The following is a 25,860-nucleotide window of genomic DNA, read 5'->3' as shown; positions in this document are numbered from 1 at the left end:
GAATCGAAGGGTGTCTCCAAGGGGTGTCTCACTGTGGCAATACATGTACATTTTTTCTGGAATTACTTACGCATTACTTCGCATTACTTCGCATTACTTCGCATTACGTCGTATTATTTCGCATTACGTATTACTTCGCATTGATTTACAATTTTTTTGAGAGTCAAATTTATGATTATTTATTAATATTTCAGATAAATAGGGGTAATAATCGCAGAAAAATAATTTTTTTAATTTAATAAAATAAGTTTTGTATGTGTTTGTGTGTGTAAAATCAAAGTTTATTCTTGTATGTACTGCGTACATATGCACTCAGTGCTTCGGTAGTAGTGCACATGTACGCGTTCTCGCTTGTTTTATTCGTCTCTTTTTCCATCACGCGAGGAAGAGACAGAAGACTATATAAAAAAAAATAATTGAAAAAAAATACAAAGAACTAAAGAAAATATATGACTAACTCTGTAATGACTAACTATGTAATAAAAATGTATAATATATAAGCTAATAATATATAACTAATAAAATAATATATAGACCTACCTATATAACATGCTACCTAACTAAAATATATATATGTAAACACAACTCTATACAAATGTATGTATAACAAAATATTATAATTTATAAAATCATTAATAATTGATCAGATCAGTATTAAAAGTTTGTATTTTGTGTTTAAATTCGTATAAAAGAAATAAAAATTTAATATAAACATATAAATAAATTTTTATTAAAAATGTTTTTAGTTGACTTTAAAAATTTTTGAATTTTTTAGTCACAGTTTAAAATGATTTTTTTTCATTTATTTTTATTTATAATCGGAAACGTTTTGTTATATATTAAGTATTATACATATAGGGATATCTTAATTTGGGTGTTTCAACTAAAAAAATATTTGTATGATAAAAAATATTAATTTTGAATTTTTTGCATAATATGTATATCGATTACATAATTAATAATAATATCTTATAAATTTATTTCTCTTAATATCTTTCTCCATTTTAATTGCATTTTTCTTTACTAAATTAAAGTTTTAGTACTAACATTTGAATATATTGTATTTTATTTGAAAAGAGTTGATATTATTTTCGATGAAATCAGAAACGATACATAAAATTTTATAAAATGTTATTACATATCCTATAATATTCTGACATTTTGCAAAACTTCTAAATAGTGTTTATTTTAGTAAATAAAGAGGAATATTTAATTGGAAAAAACTGCAAGATACTCTATATATTACTTACTGTATTTGTAAAACAAAAAATTATAAACAAACATATTGAATTACTTTAGAATTACATGGAATTACTTTATATTATCTTATATTGCATAGTATTACATGGAATTACTTTATATTGTTTAGTATTACACGTAATTCCGTCGCATTACTTACAATTACACGGCGCATTACATGGAATTACTTGGAATTCCCAATAATTCGCAATACATGTACAAATTTTTGGCGAGTGAGACACCCCTTGGATTAATCACAGTAAAAAACAATAATATCTATCACAATAAAATATAAAATATGTTTGATTAATTTTACTATACAGTTTAAAATTAATCAAACATATTTTTTATATTTCATTGTGATAGATATTATTTTTTATCGTGATAAATATTAATCAGAGAAATGTTTATAAAATTCTTTTTATACCATATTATCCCACGATTACCATGATTTTCAGGGTAAATTCTAAGAGAAAATTCTTTCTGTGTATAGTCACTTACATACATGGTAGTATTTCAAAAATAATTTTTATTCTTCATTTGTGTGTGTGAGCGAAAATAATATTCTAATAATATTCAAAGTAGAATTAAATTTATCTTCACGATATTTTTTTCTATGACAAGAATAGACAATGGTTTTTTTTTGTTTCTGTTTTCGCTTTAGATATTCAACACTAAATATACAGCACATGTGTTTATTCGAAACAAATGGGGATTAAGACCAGCATGGTTACTGTTTAAAGACGCATCACGATCTGATACGCGCGGATGTTTCATTCAGTGCTGGACGCAACCCTGTCACTTTGGGAGAATCAGTTATCTGCTTATTCAATGTGTACGGGAGATCAATGTCATGTCATCACGTTTGGAATTAAATGCACGCCGCGAATTAACGATTGCGCGCTATGTGTAAACAATCCGGAGAGTCGCGAATCGATGTATCGCGATGATTCGTGATATTATGTGAGATTACGGGAGCTCACACGTTTCATCATGATAGTTAATATTGCGCAACGCATAATTAAAAAAGAACAATGAGATTTACAAACGCGTTACGGGCGATAAATTTAAGTACTACTCCGAAACGTAGGTGATCTATTGTCTATCTACGTTAATTGACCTTTTTTTACGCATCGGGCAATAATAGCGCGTAGTTTCGTGAAAATACTACCGGGAAACGAAGTAGGATATTTATCATCACGTGACGAATCTTAATTTTTTCCATATTATCGATTTCAACTGCATTTATTTCGTCTGTAACGTTGATAAATATATTGGAGGCTCGAAGAATAAATTTAAATCAATATCGCATATTATATACTTAACGAGATAGTATCTGGAAAAATAAAACAGATAAATGATGTCATATTTTTATATCGTTCAAGAGATACATTTAATTAATTAAAGAAATAAATATGAAAAAGATAAATGAACGTGAATATATCTTTCCAATATACGAATTGCGTGCGTAGCTATACATTAACGTGTTTTACGACTCTTTTATATTTGTTTCCTATATCTTTATTGCATAGATTTTTATATAACTTTTTCCGCCTTCTTTATCTTATGTATAAAAAATTGTTACATTACATTAGGTAGTCTTTATCGGTCCTAATTTCGTACGGTCGCGAGGCGGGGCGTGTCGAGTTTGTCAATCCGTTACCTAGTGCGTGCAAGCAGAGGTTCTCATTTCATTTATTTTTCAATGTTGTTCGTATATATACGTCGTATCTAACTTTTAATACTCGAAAGATCGCGATAAGATCTCCACGGTTATTTTAGATATCGCACTTTACAATAGATGACGCGCTTTAAATTGCTTTTAAATTTAATTTACTTCAGTCATAAAAATAGTCATCTCATTTTGTTATTGTTAGACTCTCTTTCTCTTTTCCTCTCTCGTCACTTGTCTGTAGGCGTGTTGAATTTTTTTATAACTCTATATACCTTGGCGAAAGAACGTTGCACTTTGTAAAATCGTGATATACCGAGAGAGAGAGAGGATATTTCAAGATCCGAAGGATCTACACAGTTCAGAGTTCGCCGATCCGACCTTTAAATTGCTCAATCTGCATCAAGAGCAATCGAGTTTATGACATGTTATTGTTGCCGATTGAGATATATTCCTACATCCTCGATATTCTTGTCGAGTTTGATACGCCATCATTTATTCCTTTCATTTTTCTTGTCGGATTTTTAAAGACGCGACGATTTACGATTGTAATCGAATTAAGAATACGATTTGTTTACACATTTTGTAATCAATTTGCCTAATTTTTTTCATGTTTCTCACGATTCTTAATCTTAATAGAAATTAAATCCTAGGTAAATGAATGACGCAATATTATAATAATTTTGCTGAGCAAAAGAATCGACTCCAAGATTTATTCTGCACGTTTCGCGATGCGTTTCGCTTGTCGAAGAAAATCACAGAGTGATTCGGTTCAACTTGCGAATAAGGGAAATAACTTTCACGCCATGTACGTATAACGTGTCCTTTGCTAGCGTATCGCAAAGATCGACGCAGGGATGTCGATCAGTTTTAGTCAGAGCCATTAAGTCGCTAAATGTCCTCCGGTAATGGCCGATCATGTACGACCGACGCGAGTTCTTGAGCCCTTGGAGAGAAATGCATAACAGCTCGAGTGACAGTTTAATGGAGTATCGAGAGCGATTCGAAACTTTGATGAGGGATTTAAACCGTCAGGTAAAATCAACAGTGAGATTTCGGTTGATGAGCTTTACGTTTCACATGTACAATCCTTTTTCATCGAGACAAAACTTTCACGCATTTCTTTTATTCAAAGAATAAAATAAAATTGCAGTTATATATTGTATATAAGATAAAATTTTATGTTAAAAAATTGAATTAATATCAAAATACTCCAATAATTATTCGAGATGATAAAAGAACATCATTGCACAATGCTTATACAATCGCGATAAATTCGACGAGATATAGTTACATGAACGCCATGATTTGTTTACGAGCTATTATTGGCTGAAATGTTGAAAGGTCTACTATATCGTGTGACAAAATCTGTTTGAAGACGAGTAGGAGTAAGAAATTATTCTCGTCGTTTGGGCGGGGTAACGATATGATTCATCGCAATTACACTTGTGTTATGACTCGAGCAATGTTACACTTGTAGTTGTAAACGAGTTGCCTAGATAAAGCGTTCTTCGTAAAGTTAGATTAATGAACAAATCGATATCTTTATAAAATACTCGATAATATACTGCTATTATCCGCAATTATTACTGGAATTCTTCGCAATAAAATATATTTTTCTCTTTCTGATAACTACTATACTTAATGTATCTCTCCGCTTCGAGATTGCACAATACCTATTCAGAAATTTTGCTCGTCTTTCATCGGATTATCAAATTACCGTGATTCGCCATCTCCTGTGTAAATCGATATACTCTTGTTGAATTCCTTTAAATAACTGTCATTAACCGAAGCACATCGGACAGATCGTCTTACGTCACTCTCTCTCTTTCCGGTCGTATTGGTTACAGGAATGTATATACGAAAGTATCTCTGCGATGTAATAAATAATTAATTGAGTCGAGAGTTTCAGCGAAAATTTAGAGATGTTTGCAGTATGCATGATCTCTGATATTTAATATTTTATATGTATATGTATACAAGAACCAAGTCACATACGTAGATTATATCGATATACTCGAGCGTTCACTGCTATTTTTAGCACACTTTTTATTATCGCACGAGTCACCTCTCTATATACATGTACCTATAATTTTTTCTACATTTTCAGAGTAATCTTTGCGATTATTTGCGTTCGGAGATCAAATTTCACATCGTTAATTCTAATATATAAAAACATGCAATTTAACATGTATCAGAATTCAAACTATATTTCGACAAATGTTACAAATTGGACACATTTTCTTTTTTTTTATATTTAAAAATATATTTTCACGAACGTAAAATTGGCACGTAGTTTCCACTCAATTCGCGAATGGCTTTCATTCTTTACTCTTCACAATGCGTCATTCAATTCGCGTTGAACGCACTGGCTAATCGAACGTCAGTTGAAAACGAGCGAAATATGGGCAGCGGAAACGCGTGTTGCCTTTAATTACGGCGCTTAAAATTTTGTACGAAAATCATTCTGAATACGTGATTGTCCGAAGCCACTTGTTGAAGCCGATATATCGAACCGCAAGTGTCACGCGTTTTCACCTTTGGGGTGGGGCAACACAGAGAAATAAGATTCGCGATGGTATGTATATATAGAGAGTGCGTTAAGAGCGGCCTTTCAGCTGTCAAGCTACTCACGAGGATGCATTCTGTCAGTTGAGAAAATAGGGAATGCATTGCTAAAAAGAGCGTCTCTCCGCTTTCTCGGTCGGTCGTTTCTTGATAAATATCGCGGCCGTTTGTCACATAGGATACAAACCGCCCTTAATCTTTGACGAACGCTTTGATTCACGATTTTGGCAAGCAGCCAAAATAGCAAAACATACCCCTTTAATTATTCTCGAATTAATTAACGCGAGATCTCTTTCTATCCTTCGATTCCGAAACGAAATGAAAGAACCGACCAGCTTTATTGCTAATTTTTTTTCAAGTCTATACGCACTCTGTACAATCAGAAGACAATTCTATATATTTTATTATTTCGTAATTCGCAATATATTTGTATAAATATTTATTTAAAGTGTTTGTGATAAATATCTTTCTTCCTTTTAATAAAAATGTTATATACAATTTTATTTTAATTTTAAGAAATATATATTCCGTTTGTGATTTTCGAATGAGACGCGTTGTTTTTATATCGCTACACTTTACGCGGAAATGTAAAAATATGAGTAAATGCATAGGTACGACACAGTACGCGGAGTACCCTTTGTTGTCGAATTATGCTCGCCGAGCTGTGAATCGTCGTGTATAATTAGACTTAACAATGTTTCTCCTTATAGCACGATAGCTGTACCATTTTTGCAAGACACGGTATGCACCCGTATCGATGTCAAGGACACGGGACAAAACGCGAATCGAACCGCCGCGATCTTCGTCGTCGCGCGTTTCACTCGCTTTTTTTTTCCTCGCCACAGAGATGTTTCCTTTTCAGGATTTTAAGTATGACATCACCCTCACCTCGATGCTTTTTACGTATCATATGTGCACTTGAGCCACCTTTTATCTCTCTTTTACATAACATTCTTACGTTTACGTGCATAAAACATACTTCTTCGTTGCACGCGGTGATTAGAAAAAAATATGCAGATATCCAGCATTTTCATGTGTGCGTGAGCGATCGAGAAATGGGAAATCACGATATATTAATGAAAATATATGTCATGGTCGACTGTGTCGTAAGCGGTTCTCGATCGATTTGTTATTTTTCAAGAGCCAAGATCTACATGATTATGAGATAACTTTCCACTTATTTTAATTATTTTTACACCGTATAATATACCCGCCTCGTGAATTAAAAAATCGATATATACTATTGTTTCTTAGAATTTTGTAAATTTCATTTACGTTCAAGGATGAGGGATATAATACTTATCTTTCGGGATAACTTTTGCAATTAGTGTTGGACGCGTTGTCTCAAAATTGTTGCAACAAAAAACGAGAATAATTATGCTCCGAGACTATCGAGTCGCGTTTTATCTCCCGCATTAAGACCTGTTTGTCTCTCACGAAGGGAAAGAGATAACCGAGGAATATGGAGGCTGCCAAATATAGTCCGTTGCAAATCGACGACGATCGACTCTCGGACGCGGTGAAATTGTGCATTTCTCCCTTTCTCGCCTTTCGCGTCGCGTTTGCAACGTGTACTAATAAGAAACTTTTAAAAAATAAGATAAAACAACAGGCGCGATTTTATATAAAGCAAGAAACAATCTTCTAACTCTGACAAAGATGTGATCACTATCAACCGCACGATTCGTCTAATCGTGACGATTACGAAAGTAATTTAATTAATAGCCTTTGCGCAGGTTTGGCAAAATTCCACATTTTTTGGATAAAGTCCATACCAGTGGTAAAAACCGGTATTTTCCGGGAAAAAAACCGGCAAAAACTGATACTTTCTAATAAAAACAATAAAATAAATAAAAAAATTTTTTTATATCTTTAAAGTTTAAAAAAATTTATTTTATATATTAATTTGAATTAAAGAAGATTTTATATTTCTCTCTTATTTTTTTAATCATACTGATTAATATGGTTTATTAATTAAAGCAAACGCATATTTTTTCATAAAATTATATAAATATATTTTAATGTAATCATTTTTATAGTTTTTGCCAGTTTATTCCATTGGATAAAAAAGTCTGAGACGGTAAAAACCGGAATTTACCATGGTCTTTTTCCACTTACTGGACTTTTCCGGCCAACCCTGAGCCTTTGTCTGAAAATAGACTTCTCTCGTGCTTTGAAAATTATTATTCATTATTTGAAGAAATATTAATTCGATTTCACGAAACTCAAGTAACCCGAGTCGCTTTCATAATGGTCGGCAAATTTGTCGTCTCGCTTCCTGTCGCGTCTCTGTTAAATTGCCAAGAAGTTCAGCGACATATTTGATACCCGATATATCTGAAGGTACCCGAAAATACGCCTATCCCGAATTTTCAACGGCCCGTTTAATAACGTAGGCCCCCAGGCTCATTTCCGCCGACCACGTGGCGCCCCGCGGATGTGAATCTGCACGCGATGCACTTCTGCGGTCGTATAAAGGAGACTCGCAACCTCCCACGTAGCTTTAACAACAGTTTTAACGGACTGTGCACCCAAGTTTGACAAGTAAAGCCGGAGCACTCTCGCCCACGCGTGCGTGCGTGCGTGTCGCCTCGTGTATGTTACGCTTGACCCCTTCTCGCGCGTTGTTTCTGTCTAATCTTTTTGCCATTATTGTGCGGCTTTCATTGTACGTTTATACAGAACGAGGCGCGTGATAAAGAATCAATTTTCAAAAATATTCAGCCAATTTTGAAGATCCAAAATTGAATTGTTTTAAAAGCTAACTTTAAAAGCTTTTCCAATACATATAATATTTTTTTCTATGTGAAACATGCACACATACACACAAGAATTTTGAGGACAATAAGTTCTTTAAATCGTATATTTTTATAGGACGCATAATTGCAATTGTATTAAAACGAATTAGAACGAGATTAAGATATTCAATGTTAATCAAGATCATGGATAGTGTAAATGCGGTTACATTGTCAAAGTTCTTTTCATAACTTGACATAGAAAAAAGTAAATATACTTATAATAAGTATATGCTCTTTGAAATGTTACAACTTTTACATCATCCTTTTATAATTTTTTTAGTAATATTTTCAAAAATATTCCCTTGTGTCGTCTTATATAAAAATCGCAAAACGATCATAGTGAAAATGAAAAACTCTTTCTTGATGAAAATTTTCTTTGTATATTTAGAAGATGTAGAAAAAATTTGGGAGAGAGTCAGGCTAAAAAATCTTTTTTCCAACTTCTATTATCTAATGAATTTGTTCGACACAATATTTTTATTAATATCTATAAGTCTTGTACAAATATATTATTATTTTATTGAATAAATAATATGATTATGTGATATCGGAGAGAGATACGTCCAAAGATAGATTTTACCGAGATGTTTACGTTTTGCGATGCAATGTAGACGTATACGATGAGAAACTTGTTTATATAATATGTTGATACGATTGTGAATAGATTTTAGAAGAGCGTATATTTCTGTCCGAGATAATGACACGGAGGACAGCAAAGAGGCAAAGAGGAAGGCAAAAACTCTCGGTACTAAGCAATGATGTCACAACCAGACGATAGCCCTGAGAGAACGTTTACCCCGCGACTCGAAAATAGGTTTATATACCTATGTATAGCGCTTCGTTAACTGTATTTAAACGTCGCACTATATTGGGACGCTTTCGAAGTTCGTGACGGTAGTGCATATGTAAATTGTAATCAACATTCATAAATATTCCTTTTACCTAAATTGCGAATTATAACATGCTAAATGTTATAAGATGTTAATCACGCCGTTAATCTTAATAATTTGCGTTACTTAATTGCATCTTCCACCGTAATCATCGTGCAATCCCACGCGCGTTTAACAGTCACTAAAACATAAATTTAAGCAGGTGCAATTAAAGCTTCGCTGGTTAGTTAATTGCACATTTCCTTAATTAAAGAAAACATTCTATTTGTCTGTGTCGTGCATTTTACATTTGACGCTCGCAGGTGAAGCATAATAAGAAGCAGCGAAGCATGCAAAGGTGCAATTTTCTGACTTCAAAAAAGCTCCGGCTTGATATGTATCATCCGATTTGGAGATATTGCGTGGCACTTTTGCAATCCCTTGCTCTTTCTCTCTATTCTTTATTCTTATTTCTTCTACATTCTAGTCAAGATTATCATGTGGAAAGAGAGATATATATTTATTAAATTAATAGTATATATTTAATTTAATTTAGTATATTTTTCAAAGAACAATGTTTTTTTTTCTTCTTTATTTAATGTTTCTTTTTTCTTTACTCCTTTTTTAGAAATTGTTTTACGAAAAATAATATTCGATATGTCTAAAATAAAATGTTTGTTTAAATAGAATATATAATATAGAATAAATTACATCGAAATATATTGAATATCAAAATATACTGAAAATAATTTTAATTATATAATCGAAATACGAAAAATGTACTGCAAGATATCGATAGCAGCAGTCGATTGCATCAAGACGCTTCTATTATTAGCCAACCTTTTTCGCCGTAGTTGGAAGTGTTAATTAATATAGCTCGTAATGGAGCCTCCCGTATGAACACCTTCTCTGTGTTCGCTAAATTATCCGGTAGACCTCGATCGCCTTGATGCACATCAGCGCGAAAGCGACGATGCGATTTTGCCGAAGGAGGACAATCATTGCCACTCTTATAGTCATCGCCGATATTATTCGCCACAAATTCAAACGACGCACATGTGTATTTTTTTTTTACAGGTTGTGCAAAATGGTTTAGAGATTCTTACGTATCTCGCGGATCGGATGGGTCACGATTTCAAACCTTACATCTCCACTATCATTCAACCGACGATAGATAGGCTAGGTGAGTACGAACCGTATTTGTTCCACTCATTTGTCTCGTAAATCATCTTCGAGAAGAAATCGACAATATCAGTGCTAAGAAAATTTCTATTATTATTCTTGACAATTTCGCAGCTTGTAATAATTGATGAAAGCTTATAATATATTTTTGTTTATAAATATTCTTTAAGTACTTGTGATACGAAAATAGAAAATAGAAGATCATTTGACGTCAAGTTTTTAATTAGAAAACTATACTATTTGTCAGCTTTTATCTGAGTAGCAAGTTTCTCGCTGCGTATTGAATGAATCATCAGTTAATCGCTAAATGAGTTTCAAATAGAACGGAGTTGAAGTTTAAATGTCTTTAATGAGGTTGAAGTCTATGACAGATGTACACCATATTTGTCGAGAACCGGTCCGCCGATCGCTTTCAGCTCTCTCGCAAAGCTGATGTTGAGAATAAATTGCATACATACGCGTGATTCGACAATATCTCCTCCTCTTCCCGCTTTCATATCTCATATTGTCACGCGTACGAGAACTGACGATTAAATTTGCATTTATTGCAGGGGACAGCAAAGATACTACTAGAGAAAAAGCGCAGTTGGTGCTCTTAAAAATTATGGAAAAAGGATGCATGTCGCCCCAGAATCTTCTCGATAGACTTCGTCCTGCTTTTAATCACAAAAATGCAAAATTACGAGAGGAAGCTCTAATTTTGTTGACGACAACACTGAATGAGTAAGTCGCAAGATTGCATTTATTTAAAATATATTATATATAGAATAATAGAAAGTTTCTGGAATGTACGAAATGTTTGTATTTTTCCAGACATGGAGCAGACGAGATGGCACTGTCGGGCGTGATCCCGAGCATTGTCAAGTTGCTGTCTGATCCTTCGGAAAAGGTTCGGGAGACCGCTTTGAACACGCTGGCGGACATCTATCGACATGTAGGCGAGAGATTACGCGTTGATTTGCAACGAAAGCACAATGTGCCGCAAGCCAAGTAAGTGAAATGGCCAGTGAAAGCGGATTCTCTTTTCGGTTTTCAGTCTGCGAGAATTTCATGGCATATTTTCTAATCGTGATTCAATCGCTCGTGAAAGCCTTCTTCTCACTACATATTATAACCGGTTGGTGTAATGTAATGCAATAAATTCAGCTTGTATGACAACAAAGTGGAGGTCACTAGCAATACAAAAGTGTTCTCGTGAACTCGCTTATCTTTATGGGCCTAATAGTTATGTCAGGGACTTGCTGAGACCGAGTAGAAAGCGAACAAGATAAGCTATCATCAAAGAGATCCGAAGTTTTTTATTGTAAACTTTTATAGCATACATTTCTTATATAGACTTTTAATTCACAATTATAATAAAAATAAAAATTTTTATTTTTATTTTATTTTTTCAAAATAACTTTTTTAATAGATTAATGAGATTTTTACGGTTATAACATGATATTAAACACGTGATATATTATTTAAATAATTTTAGTTAAATACATAACAATATTTTTTATTATACATCTAATTAAAAATTATTCAAATCATGTTTTATATCATTTTAATTCTATTAATATATTTTTTAAAATTACTTTCAAAAAGATAAAAAAAAATATAAAAATTTTAATTTGTGCATATAAGTTAGGCATCAGATAAATATAACAATAGACAATAAGTCTCGAAGTTAGGGTGATTATAGGGGGATATTTTTGTCATAAGTAAGCGGAATTTATTGTAATAAAATCTAAGATCGTAACATTATGTAAACTCGTTTTTCTTCTGTTTACAGAATGCTCCTGTTAATAGAGAAGTTCGATCAACTGAAGGCTGCCGGCGATTTCCTACCCTTAGCAATGTCATCTGACGGTGAGTGAACCGATTAAATTTTCTGGCGCCGCGGGATATCGCTTAATTTAAAAGCTCGATGGTGATGAAAAACGGCGTGAGTGTGCCACGCGCGTGTCACCTTCGGGCCTATATCGTTATTCAACGCGTGTAAGAACAACTTGTATCGTGCTGCCATCGCGCAGCCACGAAGTCTATCACGTAGTGCGATTTTTGCCTTCGTATGCCAGGAAAACTTCTCTCACTCCGCTCGCACTCTCTCACTTTACCTCCCTCGTAATTTAAACGTTACATGTATACATCATGAATATTTACCAAGGACCGTATGTTCCACGATGTGACGAGAATACTCGCCGGTATACCGCGTGGAACATCGCCGACTTGGATTTAACGACTCGTCGATATCTCCGTTCGGATCAGAATTTTTACCTTCTCGCTTCTAGCGAAGAAAAGGAAAATTAGCGACGACTAAAAATAAGATCTAAAATTTATCACGTAAAATTAATCTCTCCAACATTCGAAAAAATTAAATTTCTATACGTCATTTGATTGCGTATTTGTACATGTTTGTCATTTTTGAACTTTGATTTGCACACCTCCAGAAAAAGTTATTTAAGACTAATTTATATTAGTTCCCCATGTTACTCACTGAAAATTCAATCTTTGTAAACGAAAATCTAAAATAAATTAAAAATTAATCTTTAAAAAATGAGATAAAATTTAATATGAAATTAAACTTGTCAAAAATTTTTTGTTTTAAACGTTAATGTGCAAACGAGAAACTCTATCCCCATTAGATAAAAATATTTTAAGAAACCAGAGGGGCACTAGTGGTGAAGTTAGTCTCACAATTTTTTTAAAATAATTATTTTTTTAGAAGTGTGCAAAACAAAAATTTTAAAAATGGCAAACAATATGTAATGTAAATGACATATAGAAATTTTATTTTTTTTAAATGTTGGGAAGCTAACTCCACACGCGGCTGAATTATTTTAATTTATGCACGAGAGCAAAGCCGCATATTCTGTTTCGCGTAAAACTTCCTTTCCTCGAACGGGCGATACAATGAGGTCGCTAATTCGCGTTATCCGCACACCGTCGCGGAGATTACATAATATTGCATATTATGTCCCGGAGCGGGATAGAATCGCTTCGTCGCGATAGGTACCACGTGCAATACATATCGGCGGTATATTGTTTCAAACGCCGCGCCTGTAATTCATACCGAAGCTAAGACCGTTTCGCTTGAAAACGGACGGCCTTGTATTTGCACGGCTCGCCGGGTATTCAAATTTCGATCACAAATATTACATGTCGTGTCAGCAATCGTATACTTGACTTCCGTCGCGCTTCCCGATTGATAGAAAAATCCGCGCCCGACCAAGAGCAAAAGTTCGTCTACACCGTCGCGCCTTCTGTTTGCGTAATCGATCGCGACATAAAATGCTAAGATCGTAAAGAAAGACTTTTTCGCTTCACGACACTCCGCAATTTATCTTCGTGTCCGTATCTTCATCTTTTCGGCGGTCTATCGGAGATTCCGCGATTTATTTCTTCTTCGAGCTTGGCGATGCGATTATTAGTTGCCGTCATTAATTACCACTCTCTGCGCGATAGTTTTGCGAAAGGTCAGATAGTTCTCATTGTTGGCCAAGGTTACCCTCCCTATTATTTGTTATTAATTATATTTCACATCAAGGATTATAAATCAAAGTAAATTTTAAAGACCGCTGTTGCGATATAAATGTCACAAGCGGTAAAGAAGCTCATTAAATATTTACTATCAATTAACGTGAAGCAATCCGTCATCTCTGACGAAATAAAAGTAGCGGTTAGAGTTTAATGGAATTTTAAATGGATTTATACTATGAGTTTTTTTCACTATCTGTTTTCTCTTTTTCTCCCTCTTATAATGTCAGATCTAGACATCTAGAATCGAAGATGCGCGCAACTTTGAGTTCATTTCCTTTGCTACACCCTGTGAATACACATCGGTCACGATTAGATCATACATGGGCTTGGCAGAAGAAGTCGCGGCGCTTCGCTTGATTTCAGAGATATTAATAGAACTCAAAATAGCCGTGAAGCGCTAATAGCGATCTTCCGCGAAGCGCCGTGCATCCCCTTCATGGACATTCGAACTTCCGGTCATAGCAAAGTCCGGGGATCAATCTCAGGCGTTATTAGCGGTTCCGCAACATGTTCTCTGTACACGCTGATTATGCACCCATGAATATTCTACAACTTCTCTCGCAAGTAACACATATATCTCTAACATTAAAGGATCCCAAAATATTAATCAAAGTTGAATTCTATAACATCTATCTTGCATATCAATTAAAAACGTATAATTTAATTAAAATTATTCGATATGAAGAAAGTTTGAAAATTATCTCGTAATGAGAAAATAATACCGAGGAATTAATTGTCAATCAACACGTGTTATACATCGATATTTTCATTCATGCATAACATATATTCATTCATGCATAAACGTTTGCCTAACGCTTTGCATAAATTCAATTTTGTATTTTTTTTTTAATATAATTTACACATACTTCGCGGTTGGCGGTGACGTATAACTACGTTTGACGGCCGTTCGCCGTGTTTTTGACGTTCTACGAATGCGAATTAGAATCGTGGGATGAATATTTTTTTCATAGCGCGCCAGCGTGTAGTGGAATTTCTGTGACGCCGATTAAAATCGTCATCGTGACGATGGTATCCTCGCACGACGAAGTTATGCGACACGGAAAGGTTACGCGAACCTGGCGAGTGAGCAAAAATTTGCATAAGTCTCGTTTTCGCTCTCTCTTTCCCCGTGACCCCGCGCGTGCAGCCAGGGATTGTGTTATGTTAGAGGTTCACAGGCACATAAGTACTACGCGATTTCTCCGGAACGCGCCAGCGCTCCTTGATTTGCATCTTAGAAAAGTATAAAAAGAGATCTCCTCTCTCTACTCTTTTGTGAATTAAAATCAAGGCGCGACGATTAATAAATGTCCCACCACGTGTGAAGGATACGGACATGTTTCGCGAAATAAATTGGCAAGTCTTTGGCAACCTTTCGCAGTATATATTTAAATTCTAATATACATATTTACGATCTGGATATATGGATATGTATGAATTGCTACGAATCGAAATCGAAGAATAAATCGCGAAGCTTTATCTTAGATTTGAATGATTACACGTTAGTCCGTTTCTATGTGTATGTATAAAGAGACTTTAATTATAGCATCTGGATAATCGCGATATCAGGGATAATTCGCGCGATTACTTGCGACTAGGAACTACCTTCCTGTAACACATCGTGAATTTACACCACGAGTCCACCCGCGCTCTCGCTCTTAAACTCACGCCTTATTACGCGACCTTACCCCGAAGGCAGCGAGATGCATGCTCACGTGCGCAAGTGAAAGGTAGGGTGGCAACACGCAGATTTATCTTTGCAGCCATAGCCACACGATTCCAGGCTGCGCACACCGATCAGATATGAAAAACACTGAATAACGCCCGGCTGCTGCCCTTTCGTCGCGTTCTTTGACCGTTCTTTGACCGTTGCCCTGTTAACCTTTCGTAGAGCTGGTCAATAAAACGAGCTATTCGAATGCTAAAAATATATATTTAATAATTATAAATATCGCGTAACATTGTTCGCAATGAAAGGTATTCGAATGTCTTCATTTTATCGTGGAAAGAAAAATTAAATTAGGTAAATAATTAGAAGATTCTTATCTATAATAATTTGTGTAATAAATAAATTTAGAACTTATTTTTTATTTGATAATTCTTCGCAGAACATCGATAATAATTGAAGGTATTCGGAAAATCTCTGCGCTATCTCTCTCCCGGAACGCGAAAAGAGACAAATTACTCTGTGATGATATAATAATTGTTTGTTTAATCTGACACATGGAGTCGTCCGATAAATAGCTTGTGTATGCTATTATGTAACGGCAAGGTCTGTTATCGCCTGTCTTCTCGGTGCCGGCTAGGCAAAAGCCATGTGGGCGATTCTTCTTAGCGTTGTCTCTCTAACCGCAAAGGATCTCGACGTTCACATTTTCCGATGATCTCATGAACGCGCGTGACACCACACAGAAAATCTACCATCGATTGCCAGTTTCTCCCTCGTGTTTGTTTTTCATTTACTTTCCCGCGCCGAATTGCGTCATGTTTTTCTCGAGATTCTTACCTATCTTAATAAAGCATTTGTTGATCTCTGTAAAAAGTATCAAGCATCCGTAAAATGAACTGTGTAGTCTTTGCGCAAAATTTTAAAAATTCAAATCTTTTCTAATGATTATCGCACATTTCAAGATATTTATTTTATAAGATATGGTATAAAAAATCGCAGTGAATTTAATTCGCGAACGAGGTTTTACAAACTTTCACTAAGATTACATTCATCGTAAATCGATGACAAGTTTAATTCGATCATAATTTATCTTTACGAGTAAAAATCGGGAAAAGAAGCAAAAGCGAAGCTCATCTCGACTCACTCGACGTCGGAATAAGACATTAAATTTATTTCTTTTTGCGAAACGAAGCGATTAATCAACGGTATAAGGTCTACCGCGAATCTTGCACTAAATCCGTCTTTATTTATTAACTGGCGCTAATTTTTCAAGCCACCGGTCGTCTTTGATGCGCGATGAATGCTGCCAATTCTCTTCGATTATTTTTGAGCATCATTATTTCTTTGCTCGACAAGAAGGTCGTCGGGAGACTACCTAGTTTAGCAGCCAATTATATATATCTCGTTCTTTTTGCAATGCGAAGTGCAAAAAGCGGAATTCAAGCGCCGGCTTATTTTCGCCGATAATGGTGTCCGTAATGATCCTGTTTTGCGAGTGGTCGGGACGTTTGATTGCCCGTCTTAAATTGACCTTCGAGCATGACATTTCAAAAATCAATCCCGAGAACCGCTCCGAGTCCCGCTTTAACGGACACCGTAACTACAATTGTGTGTCATTTCTCATTTTTCACTTGGAAAGGCTTATGTAAAGTCTAAAAAAAAACAAAATCATTATTTAAATATCTTTTAAGAAATGCAACGTTGATTTTTTTTTCCAAAGAAATAGCTTGAAAATCGTATCACGTTTTCTAGAGAGATCGTTGACTTCCGGCGTGATGTTCCACAGTTGATTCTTATATCGTAAACTTTATCTCTCTCACGTCTCGGAATTGCGAATTCGCGGGCGTGCGTTAGCGTTAATTAGCAATGAATTAAATTGCTAACTCGCTTTCACCAAGGACACCGACCGGGCGATTCTCCCGATGCTCGGGAAATACGAGAGTTGCCCGTATGGAAACTTCTTGCTTGTATTTTCTAACTCCTTCCCCGGTTCTTCCGTAACACACACGCTCATGTTGAATTTCTAAGGAGACGGGCATCGCGAAAGAAAAGAAGACATGTAAGACACATCCCTCGGCCCACGCCGGCACATATACGTCCGTATATATACCGTATTAATTATATCGTCGAGTATAATTATCGATACCGCTTCCATCGCGCATGCAATCGTATAATTGCAGAGACAGAACGAGAAGGGAAAGAGAGGAAAAAAAAAAAGACGATACCTGATGCGGGGAAACTACGCGCGATTCCGTTGACCCGGTTTTTGCCAGCTTTGCCCGCCGATATTTAGAATTATTTATCGCGAAGCATAGAATTATTGCATCGTCACATGGAAATGTGTGCATAGTCACGGCGAATCGAGGCCGTTCATATGCACTTCCGGTATTTTACATCGCGCCAAGTGGCCGGACTATTTAGCGTCGCCTGACCCTAAACTGCACAACTAGGATCCCCGGCAGATTTCCTTTTCCGAAACACAGTTACATTACATTACGATAATCTTACATATACATGTAACTATTATTTTATAAAATTAAAAAACCGAAAATATCAAGTTTAACTTGAGTTAAATGTCAGTTTACGTATAAACTCGATAAAAGGTCGGTTATTCAGTTTATTGTAGTTTCTTTAAAGTGAATAATTAAACAGATATATGTAATATATTTTTGAAATGCGAGATGAGATACATACATGAGATAATCTAAATTATATCTCTCGCGCAGGAACGCATTTTTATCGATCGAATCGAACATTATAATCACGTATCGATCCGCTTAATCCGATCGCATACAAACTTATCTCGCGCTTAATTATGCCTTAATGCATCGCGTCGCGCGTTAATTAAGGGTTGCGCGATACCTCCGTCGACGATAATAATTTATTACCCGCTTGCCGCGTTTTGATCGCGGCTTACATCGGATCGATCCTTTCGAGCTACTGGAATTGATTGCGAATTACAAAGTTAACTTTCTCAATGAAACTCCGCAACTTTTAGTATCTTCGGATGTTTCTCTTATTCTTTTGCATCAACCGAAATTCTCGCAAAAGAAAGGTCGACTGTAAATTCGTCCGAGGATCCGTCGTCGAAATCTTGTACGAAATCTTACGAAATATCTCTCGTATACACGGTCACGTGTTTTCGGTCTAAAACACGCGAGGAGTGGACAGATTTACGAGGGCGGCGTATTTCGACACACGACACGAGCTCTTGGTCCTTTCTTGTTTATTACGAGTCGACATAACCGATTCTTTTATTTCGCGGTCCACATTAATCTTTTTTCCCTCCCTTTCTCCATTCTCTCTCTCTCGATCGCTTCTGCCGCGACCAGAGATCGCCGGTTCTTAAAACTGGCGCAAATTGAATCGGACCGCATCAATCACCCACCTGTTTCCACCGCGAAGTCGACAATTTGTCGTTCTTGCGAAATCGCACGGCGGTGTTCTTTTGTATGTAGAACCGGTTAAAGAGATTCGCACATATACAGACAGATCCTAACAATAATATCTTAAGATTTTGAAAAATAAATTATTTAACAAAAAGAACTACACAGAGCGAATTTTCTCTTAGAATTTACCCTGAAAATCATGGTAATCGTAGCACAATATGATATGGAAAGAATTTTAAAAATATGTTTGATTAATTTTATCATACTTTTAGTAAATTTTACTATACTTTTAGTAAAATTAATCAAACATATTTTATATTTTATTGTGATCGATATTATTATTTTTTATTGTGATAAATATTAATCAGAGAAATTCTTATAAAATTCTTTTCATTCAGTCAAAGAAAATTCTCTCTGTGTGCCTACATACAAATATATTCAGTACATACATTAGACATGTTATATATTATATATGTATTTATTATATTATCTCGTTATTTTATTCTCACTTTATATAATTTAATATAATTCAAATAAATTCTAACTTTAACGAAAGAGAGGCAAAGAATTTTCGCGGGATCTGACACTGCAGAGTTGCGTTGAAAAATCATCTTGGCGAACCCATTTCTGCGGACACGTGGAAATCGATAATTGACATTTTCGGGTCTTTGGCTGAATAAATCGATTAGTCAATGCCCGATCCCGATTGCACGGCGTCCTTTTATGTTCTCGACCGGTGAAACTCGGCCGATCTCATCTCGGACGTTAATAACGCGATGGAAAGCAGCGACGTTTCGCAGATGCAGCTCTCGCACCTTCGCACGCATGAATGCAAAGCGACAAAGACAGAAGGCTTTAACGTCTATCTCATCTCGTACATTTCTCGAGCGATTGCGACAGATCGCCGACTTTCAATCTTTCTTACCGGCGTTAATTATCCCCGTACGCGCACACCAATTAGCTCCGTAATTATTAACGGAACAATTCGGCTGTTCGATCTTTTTCGCTGATTGAGCTTGAGGGTTTCTTTCGAGCGGACGATGCAAAACGTAACGATATTTTACTGTGCGTAAACATAACGAGATAATTATCTCGCATTAGCATTCGAGATATAATCAAAGTTTCTTGCCGCGGGAAAAAATGTAATCGACGATCTTTAATTACGATTTGAATGCAACAAATAGACTTGACGTAAGGCTGCACCTTTTCTGTCATATGCACACGCAAACGGATATCGAATAAAGAAATAAGTTTGAAAAAAGCGTACGATAATAAAATATATAAAAGATTTTATGTATATTTATATAATATTAATATATACTAAAAAATAGAAGTTATAAAAATTTAATTGCGAAAATTATTTATAAATTCGATATAACTTGAAATATAAAATATTTTTGCAAAATTTTACAATCTTTATACATATTGTGACACGTGTCGCTAAAGAATGACTAAAATCACACAAGTCGACCTCGCTGAAGGTAGATTTTCGCGACTGTACCATTGTCCCCGATGACACACTTGACAATAGCATCACTGGCATTGATTTTCCGGAATCGGTCTGCTGCAAAAGGCAGACCCCGCACTCCCTCGTTCGTCCCTACGGCCTTTGGCCCCTTCCAGTTACGGGGCACCAACGATAGGGGAAGGTTCGTGTGGGACCCCCTCCTCGATCGCTTTACTTGCGTTCCGCGCATAAGCGCTTACTCTCGGGAGCTCGGCGGTGAGTAAACGAGTCGGTGTTTAGCAACGTGAGAGACGCGTTGCATCGTAGGTAGTCTCGTACAAGTTGTTGTCGCGATCATCGATCGTGTGCTTTTCTCCTGCGCTTTTTATTTCTCTCTTCGTGTCACGTGCGAGGATCGATTTCCCTCGTTTGTAATCTCGGTGAGATCAGTGGTTTCGATATATATATATATGCTGCTAGAAACACGCGACACGTTTCTCGTGACGATGAAAGCGCGATGATCGTCGTAAAGTGCGCTCTAGCTGTGATCGTGCAATCGAAAAAATTGTTTTGATCGAAATTACATCTTCAATTTTTTTTCTCGTCAGGATTGTTATTACCGCTGTTCGAAGCGAGGTCGCGAGATGTGTTTACCTCGCGACGTTGCACGGTACTTTTAACGATACGTGCATACAAGATGCATTATCGCGACCGTGTCGTGCATTCACGCAATCGATGACACGCGACACTTCCTGACAGTGCGACGACGATTTTGACCGTGTGTGGTCGTCGAAGGAATTTTCGCAGTGCGCGACAAAGGCGATGCGAGAGATAATAAACGACGAACGGCCCGACGTCGTAATCCTATAGCGTTGCATAGACTAGTTTATGCGAGTCCGATTGTTCCGCGCCCGCGGCTACGTACGGTGAGAAATAGTGTTGTTGGACGAGGATGCAAGCGGAGTCGCGTTATTTCGAAAAATAATTGCACGACGCAATAGCCAGTTTCGAAGTGAACGCCAGGATAATTTCTTTTACAACGCAATCACAAATAATAAATTTCTAGACAAAGAAAAATTGTCAAATGTCAGGACGTTAGTTTAGAACCTAAAATCTCTCTCTTTTTCTTTAGAAATTGAAATATTTTTCGAAACATCGGAAAAATACGAATTTGCAAAGCGTTTCTAGCTACCGAATTTCTTTCAGAAATATTTTAGAATCATCTTTTTTTTTTTTTTTTTTTTTTTTTCGTCCGCTTAAATACGATTTTGCGCCATCGTGTGTGTGTCACGAATCTCTTTATTTGTGTCACGTTTCGGGCCGCCTTTGAGAAAGATAAGGAGTTTACACGCACTGTTGTGCGACTCGACAAAAGTGCGTTGTATAAAGACGAATGTGCAAAAAGATCGAGCTGGCCGAGTTGGCCGGAATTATTAATGCACTTTCTCGGCCGCGATGAACTAGTAGACGATTCTCCACCACTCGCTCGAACATTTTCACTGCAACGAGGATGTCAGGATGTAAATGCAAGAACTCTTGCGTTTCAACGTTACATGATTATAATAGAGAGAATAGCCGTAATTATGCAATACAATGCGAACGTCGTTTCTCAGTTTCTTTAGAAAATATGACTTCACTTTAAATTCCTCGTACACGAAGGCAATATCGCGTTTTGAATTAATAGATAGCTAAGCGTGCCTATCGGCATGTTCCATTAATTATTCCGCTTGCCTCAATCATAAAAACGAAATGTAATTGCGAACAAGGCAAACAATCTTAAGGACTATTAACTTTTATTTTTTTATATATTATAACATTCTTATGCAAGCGAGCGAGGAACAGGATTTCGTACTTTCGAAAGGGGAAAAAAATCATTATCATTATCGAGATCAGCTTCTTAAACAGTGTGTTGCCGGTTTCGACGAAGAAAATTTCGCAAAGCGACGCCCTTATTGTTTCACGTAAATTACTTTATAACAAGGCGTGAAACCAAGACCCAGATTACTCGTGTCACGTTTTATTCGGTATAAATAAGGGCCATTTTAATCAAGATCTTGGAACGATCGCGTAATTAGCGTCGAAAGCGCGCACGTTAATCAATCGCAGCAGATATTATTTCAATGGAGTTTGTTCGGCTTTTTTTGCTTGATTTAATATACGGCTCGATGTCCCTTTTTATACGTGAACGATGGCGGTTTAACCGCTAGATGATGTTAATCTACACGTCGGCGATAAATGCCCGAGCACGTGTGCGGTAATGGGCTACGCGTAATAGAGGCCGATCGGCGCGTTTGTGACGCAACCGATTCCGGGAAGTAGGATGAATTTTTTATTTCCCCTCCTAAAACAACGCGACATGTATATACAAGTTTTAAGGCCCCGAGGAACAAATTGATGCAAATCAAACGCTCGTCTTTTTTTTTCCCTGAAAAAAAAAATGTTTATATATAAGCCTTCTCGAGATAAATTTAATAAATAACCGTGGCTATATTTAGCCCCAAGCTGAAAGTTATACGTGACATAGATTCTCTGTCAGTTGATATAATTTTATATATTATTATTTTTAAAAATACAACTTCTTTCTGTCATATATAAATTTGCATGCACATGTTAATTTTTCCGTTGTGGATTTATTGAATTATTTTTTAATTGAATTTACTTTTTATTCTGTATATATCTATCGAATCTGATTCCACTCTCTCGATGATTATGATTCAAATCAAAATGAATAATTTTATGTAATATTTTTGTATAGAAAATCGTTGCCATTCATCTGTGTGACAATATTGTATTGTGTAATTTTTTTCTTTAGTTTATATACTCGAAACTACATTGTCTGTAAATATACGATATCTGTGCTTTAAAGAGCTTCGGTAGTCGGCAATTCATGAACGGCGCGCGGAGATCTGAATGAACGCTGGAACGTCAGAAGAGAAGGCGCGCGAGACGATGCTATCTGTAACGTGAGAAAATGAGGTTTCTCATTAAACGGTCTTGTTACGTGTAACGCGGCACGTGTGTGTGTACATTCATTGTAGAACCGGAGAGAGCCGATATATCGAAGATATTAATAAATGGGTCGCAAACGCCGGCCGATAGCTAAAGAAAATCACGCCTATCGCATTTCTCGATTCTGAACGATATTATTTTTAATTATTAACGATAGTATCTTCAATAATGCTTCGCGTTTTATTATTGAATCATCGATTGTTGTCGGTGCACACATAGCAAATATGTAAAATGACGTTCAGCTATCGGAGAACATTGACTGATCGTACTCGAGAATATCAATGACCGCTCATATATTTCTGTTATTCTGCAATTATTATTTACACATCGAGTATTATTTCTAAAGATGATGTGAAATTTTGAATAATTGAGCAATATATTATATAATACTTGTATCTATTAAAATATTAAACTATATTGATTTTTACCTATAGTGAGAAAGCGATTAAAGCTCGTTAACGGTTTAGAACTGTGTAAAGCTCGAGTGGCGTAACAAATGTCGAGCGTTTGCCTCGCAGAAAAAGAAGGAATCTTTAGTGTACCGCTATAAACGGCCTCACACGCAGCTGCATATTACAGAACTTCTTAATGCGAAAGAGAGCGCGTGCATGCGCTCAATACGACCGCAAAGAATGCTCGGAAGGTAGATAATAAGGTGCTTGCGAGAGAGGCAAGAGTAAAATTAGGAACTGTTACGCCGCAATCTTGAAATCCAACAGAAAGAGGGAAAGAGAGAGAAATAACTGTCACTTACTGTCGTCATTTGCTACAAACTGCCAGTTTACGTCATAATTCCAGTAATTTTCTCTTAATGATTTATTAGGCGGTTCCATTCGATGCTGGTTACGACTTTTGCAAATTTCATCGATTGAGTTATTTTCTTGAAAAATTACGAGAGAGGATTAAACAATTGAAAACACGGAAAGTTAAATTTGCTTGCAATGTCTCTTTAAGCTAACGACGACTTCGATATTTATTTCGATAGTAATTTATTATGAAAATAACTAATCATTTCTTATTGGAAACTCCTAATATCACTCACAAGTATTCTCTGATTACATCGCTACGAATGTACTTTTGTGCGAAATGTGAAATCCGACAGTATGTCGATCAATCCTACTCGTTAAATCCGCGCATCCCGCGAAATTAATCGATCTAATGAATCGCTTACAGCGGCAAATTAATAAGGCACGTTCGCGGGAATCCAATTAGGATTTAGAAATTAATTCTACGACGAAGCAGTCTGCGAGAAAAAACGAATGAAGATTACTTTCACTACGTTTGCACTGCTCGCATTTACGAGTTTCGCAAGCAACGTTTCGAGATTTTACACTTTCGTGAACTCACATAATATTCATTAGCCAGAATCTCTCGAATCGTAAGAGTTAACAAACTTGAACGCTCATTTGTCGTATCGTAATTGTTGACACACAACCAGTTTAGATAACTGTGCTCATTACACGCGATAAACGGCTTCTTTATCGCATTCTAAGAATGATATTGTCGTAGCTCTGAATTTTTCGCGAGTACAATTATTAATTTTTTATTTTTGTCGATTAAAGGATCTTGATGGGAATCTTCTCTGACAGAGACGCGGAATGAGAAAAAGATAATAGAGAGTAGCTTGTAAAATCTCGAATTTCTAAATGTGTTTAGCATAATTTTGTTTTTTAAATCGCTAATTGGATAGTTGTGACAATATCATTCTGAGATTGCTATTTATAACATCTGCTGAAAAAAATAATTGCAACAGAGATAGGAAAAGATTCGCCCGCAACTGGTTTATTAAGATGATGATGACACTGGCGGAATGTCAACGTCGTTATAATTCTGTTGCTATCTGCGAAGAAATTTATCCTTGCTGCTTCCGCTAAAGTATCATATACACATTCGCGATGAATGACGCTGGCATGATAATGCCGAGCGGACATTGTTGTATGCATCGGGGATTAAAGAGGTATCCCAGTATCGATAAGAAATTGTGGGACGCGAGCAGCAGATGGATATTGCAATGGGATAATATAGTCAAGCATCCTGGTGCAAGGGCGCGGGGATGTCACTGCGACATCCACAAGCCGCCTTGGCTGTACCCAGATCTAGGTACATGAATTAATTTTGCCGTACAAAAAGAAACAGAAGGCTATCCTACGCTAAATATATAAAATAATTGTAATGTTAATGTATAAATTGGTACAAATACTTTTAAATATTTTCTTTTACTACGATACATTGTCTTACGTAACACAAAAATATACACAGAGAATTTTCTCTTAAAATGTATTCGGAAAATCATGGTAATCGTGGGATAATATGGTATAGAAAGAATTTTATGAGAATTTCTCTGATTAATATTTATCACAATAAAAAATATATTATAATATCTATCACAATAAAATATAAAATATGTTTGATTTATTTTACTAAAATAATTTTAAAATGTGTTAAGAAATTATGTTAAAAACTTGGGATTCTTTATATATAAGTGTTTTAAATAGA

At 35.8% G+C, this 25,860-nt stretch overlaps 1 protein-coding gene across 9 annotated transcripts in view; it reads left to right on the top strand.

The window, feature by feature from the left end:
• Positions 1-25,860, top strand: part of Chb (CLIP-associating protein) — a 36,948-nt gene that overhangs the window by 1,788 nt on the left and 9,300 nt on the right. For 5 of the 9 annotated variants that reach the window (XM_083033352.1, XM_083033355.1, XM_083033356.1 and 2 more), the window contains exons 2-5: positions 10,224-10,329; positions 10,880-11,051; positions 11,142-11,318; positions 12,103-12,179. In XM_083033352.1, coding sequence (XP_082889478.1) covers positions 10,224-10,329; positions 10,880-11,051; positions 11,142-11,318; positions 12,103-12,179 — 532 coding nt within the window. Of the gene's footprint in view, positions 1-10,223; positions 10,330-10,879; positions 11,052-11,141; positions 11,319-12,102; positions 12,180-20,439; positions 21,282-23,042; positions 25,465-25,860 lie in introns of those variants that run through there. The other 4 variants (XM_083033360.1, XM_083033359.1, XM_083033358.1 and 1 more) reach the window with 4 other exon arrangements.

The sequence above is a fragment of the Prenolepis imparis genome, unplaced genomic scaffold (assembly GCF_030444845.1).
Source record: "Prenolepis imparis isolate NDT839.2.m4 unplaced genomic scaffold, iyPreImpa1.0 SCAF_3, whole genome shotgun sequence".
Classification (NCBI taxonomy): domain Eukaryota; kingdom Metazoa; phylum Arthropoda; class Insecta; order Hymenoptera; family Formicidae; genus Prenolepis; species Prenolepis imparis.
This window is presented reverse-complemented; position numbering and strand designations above follow the sequence as displayed.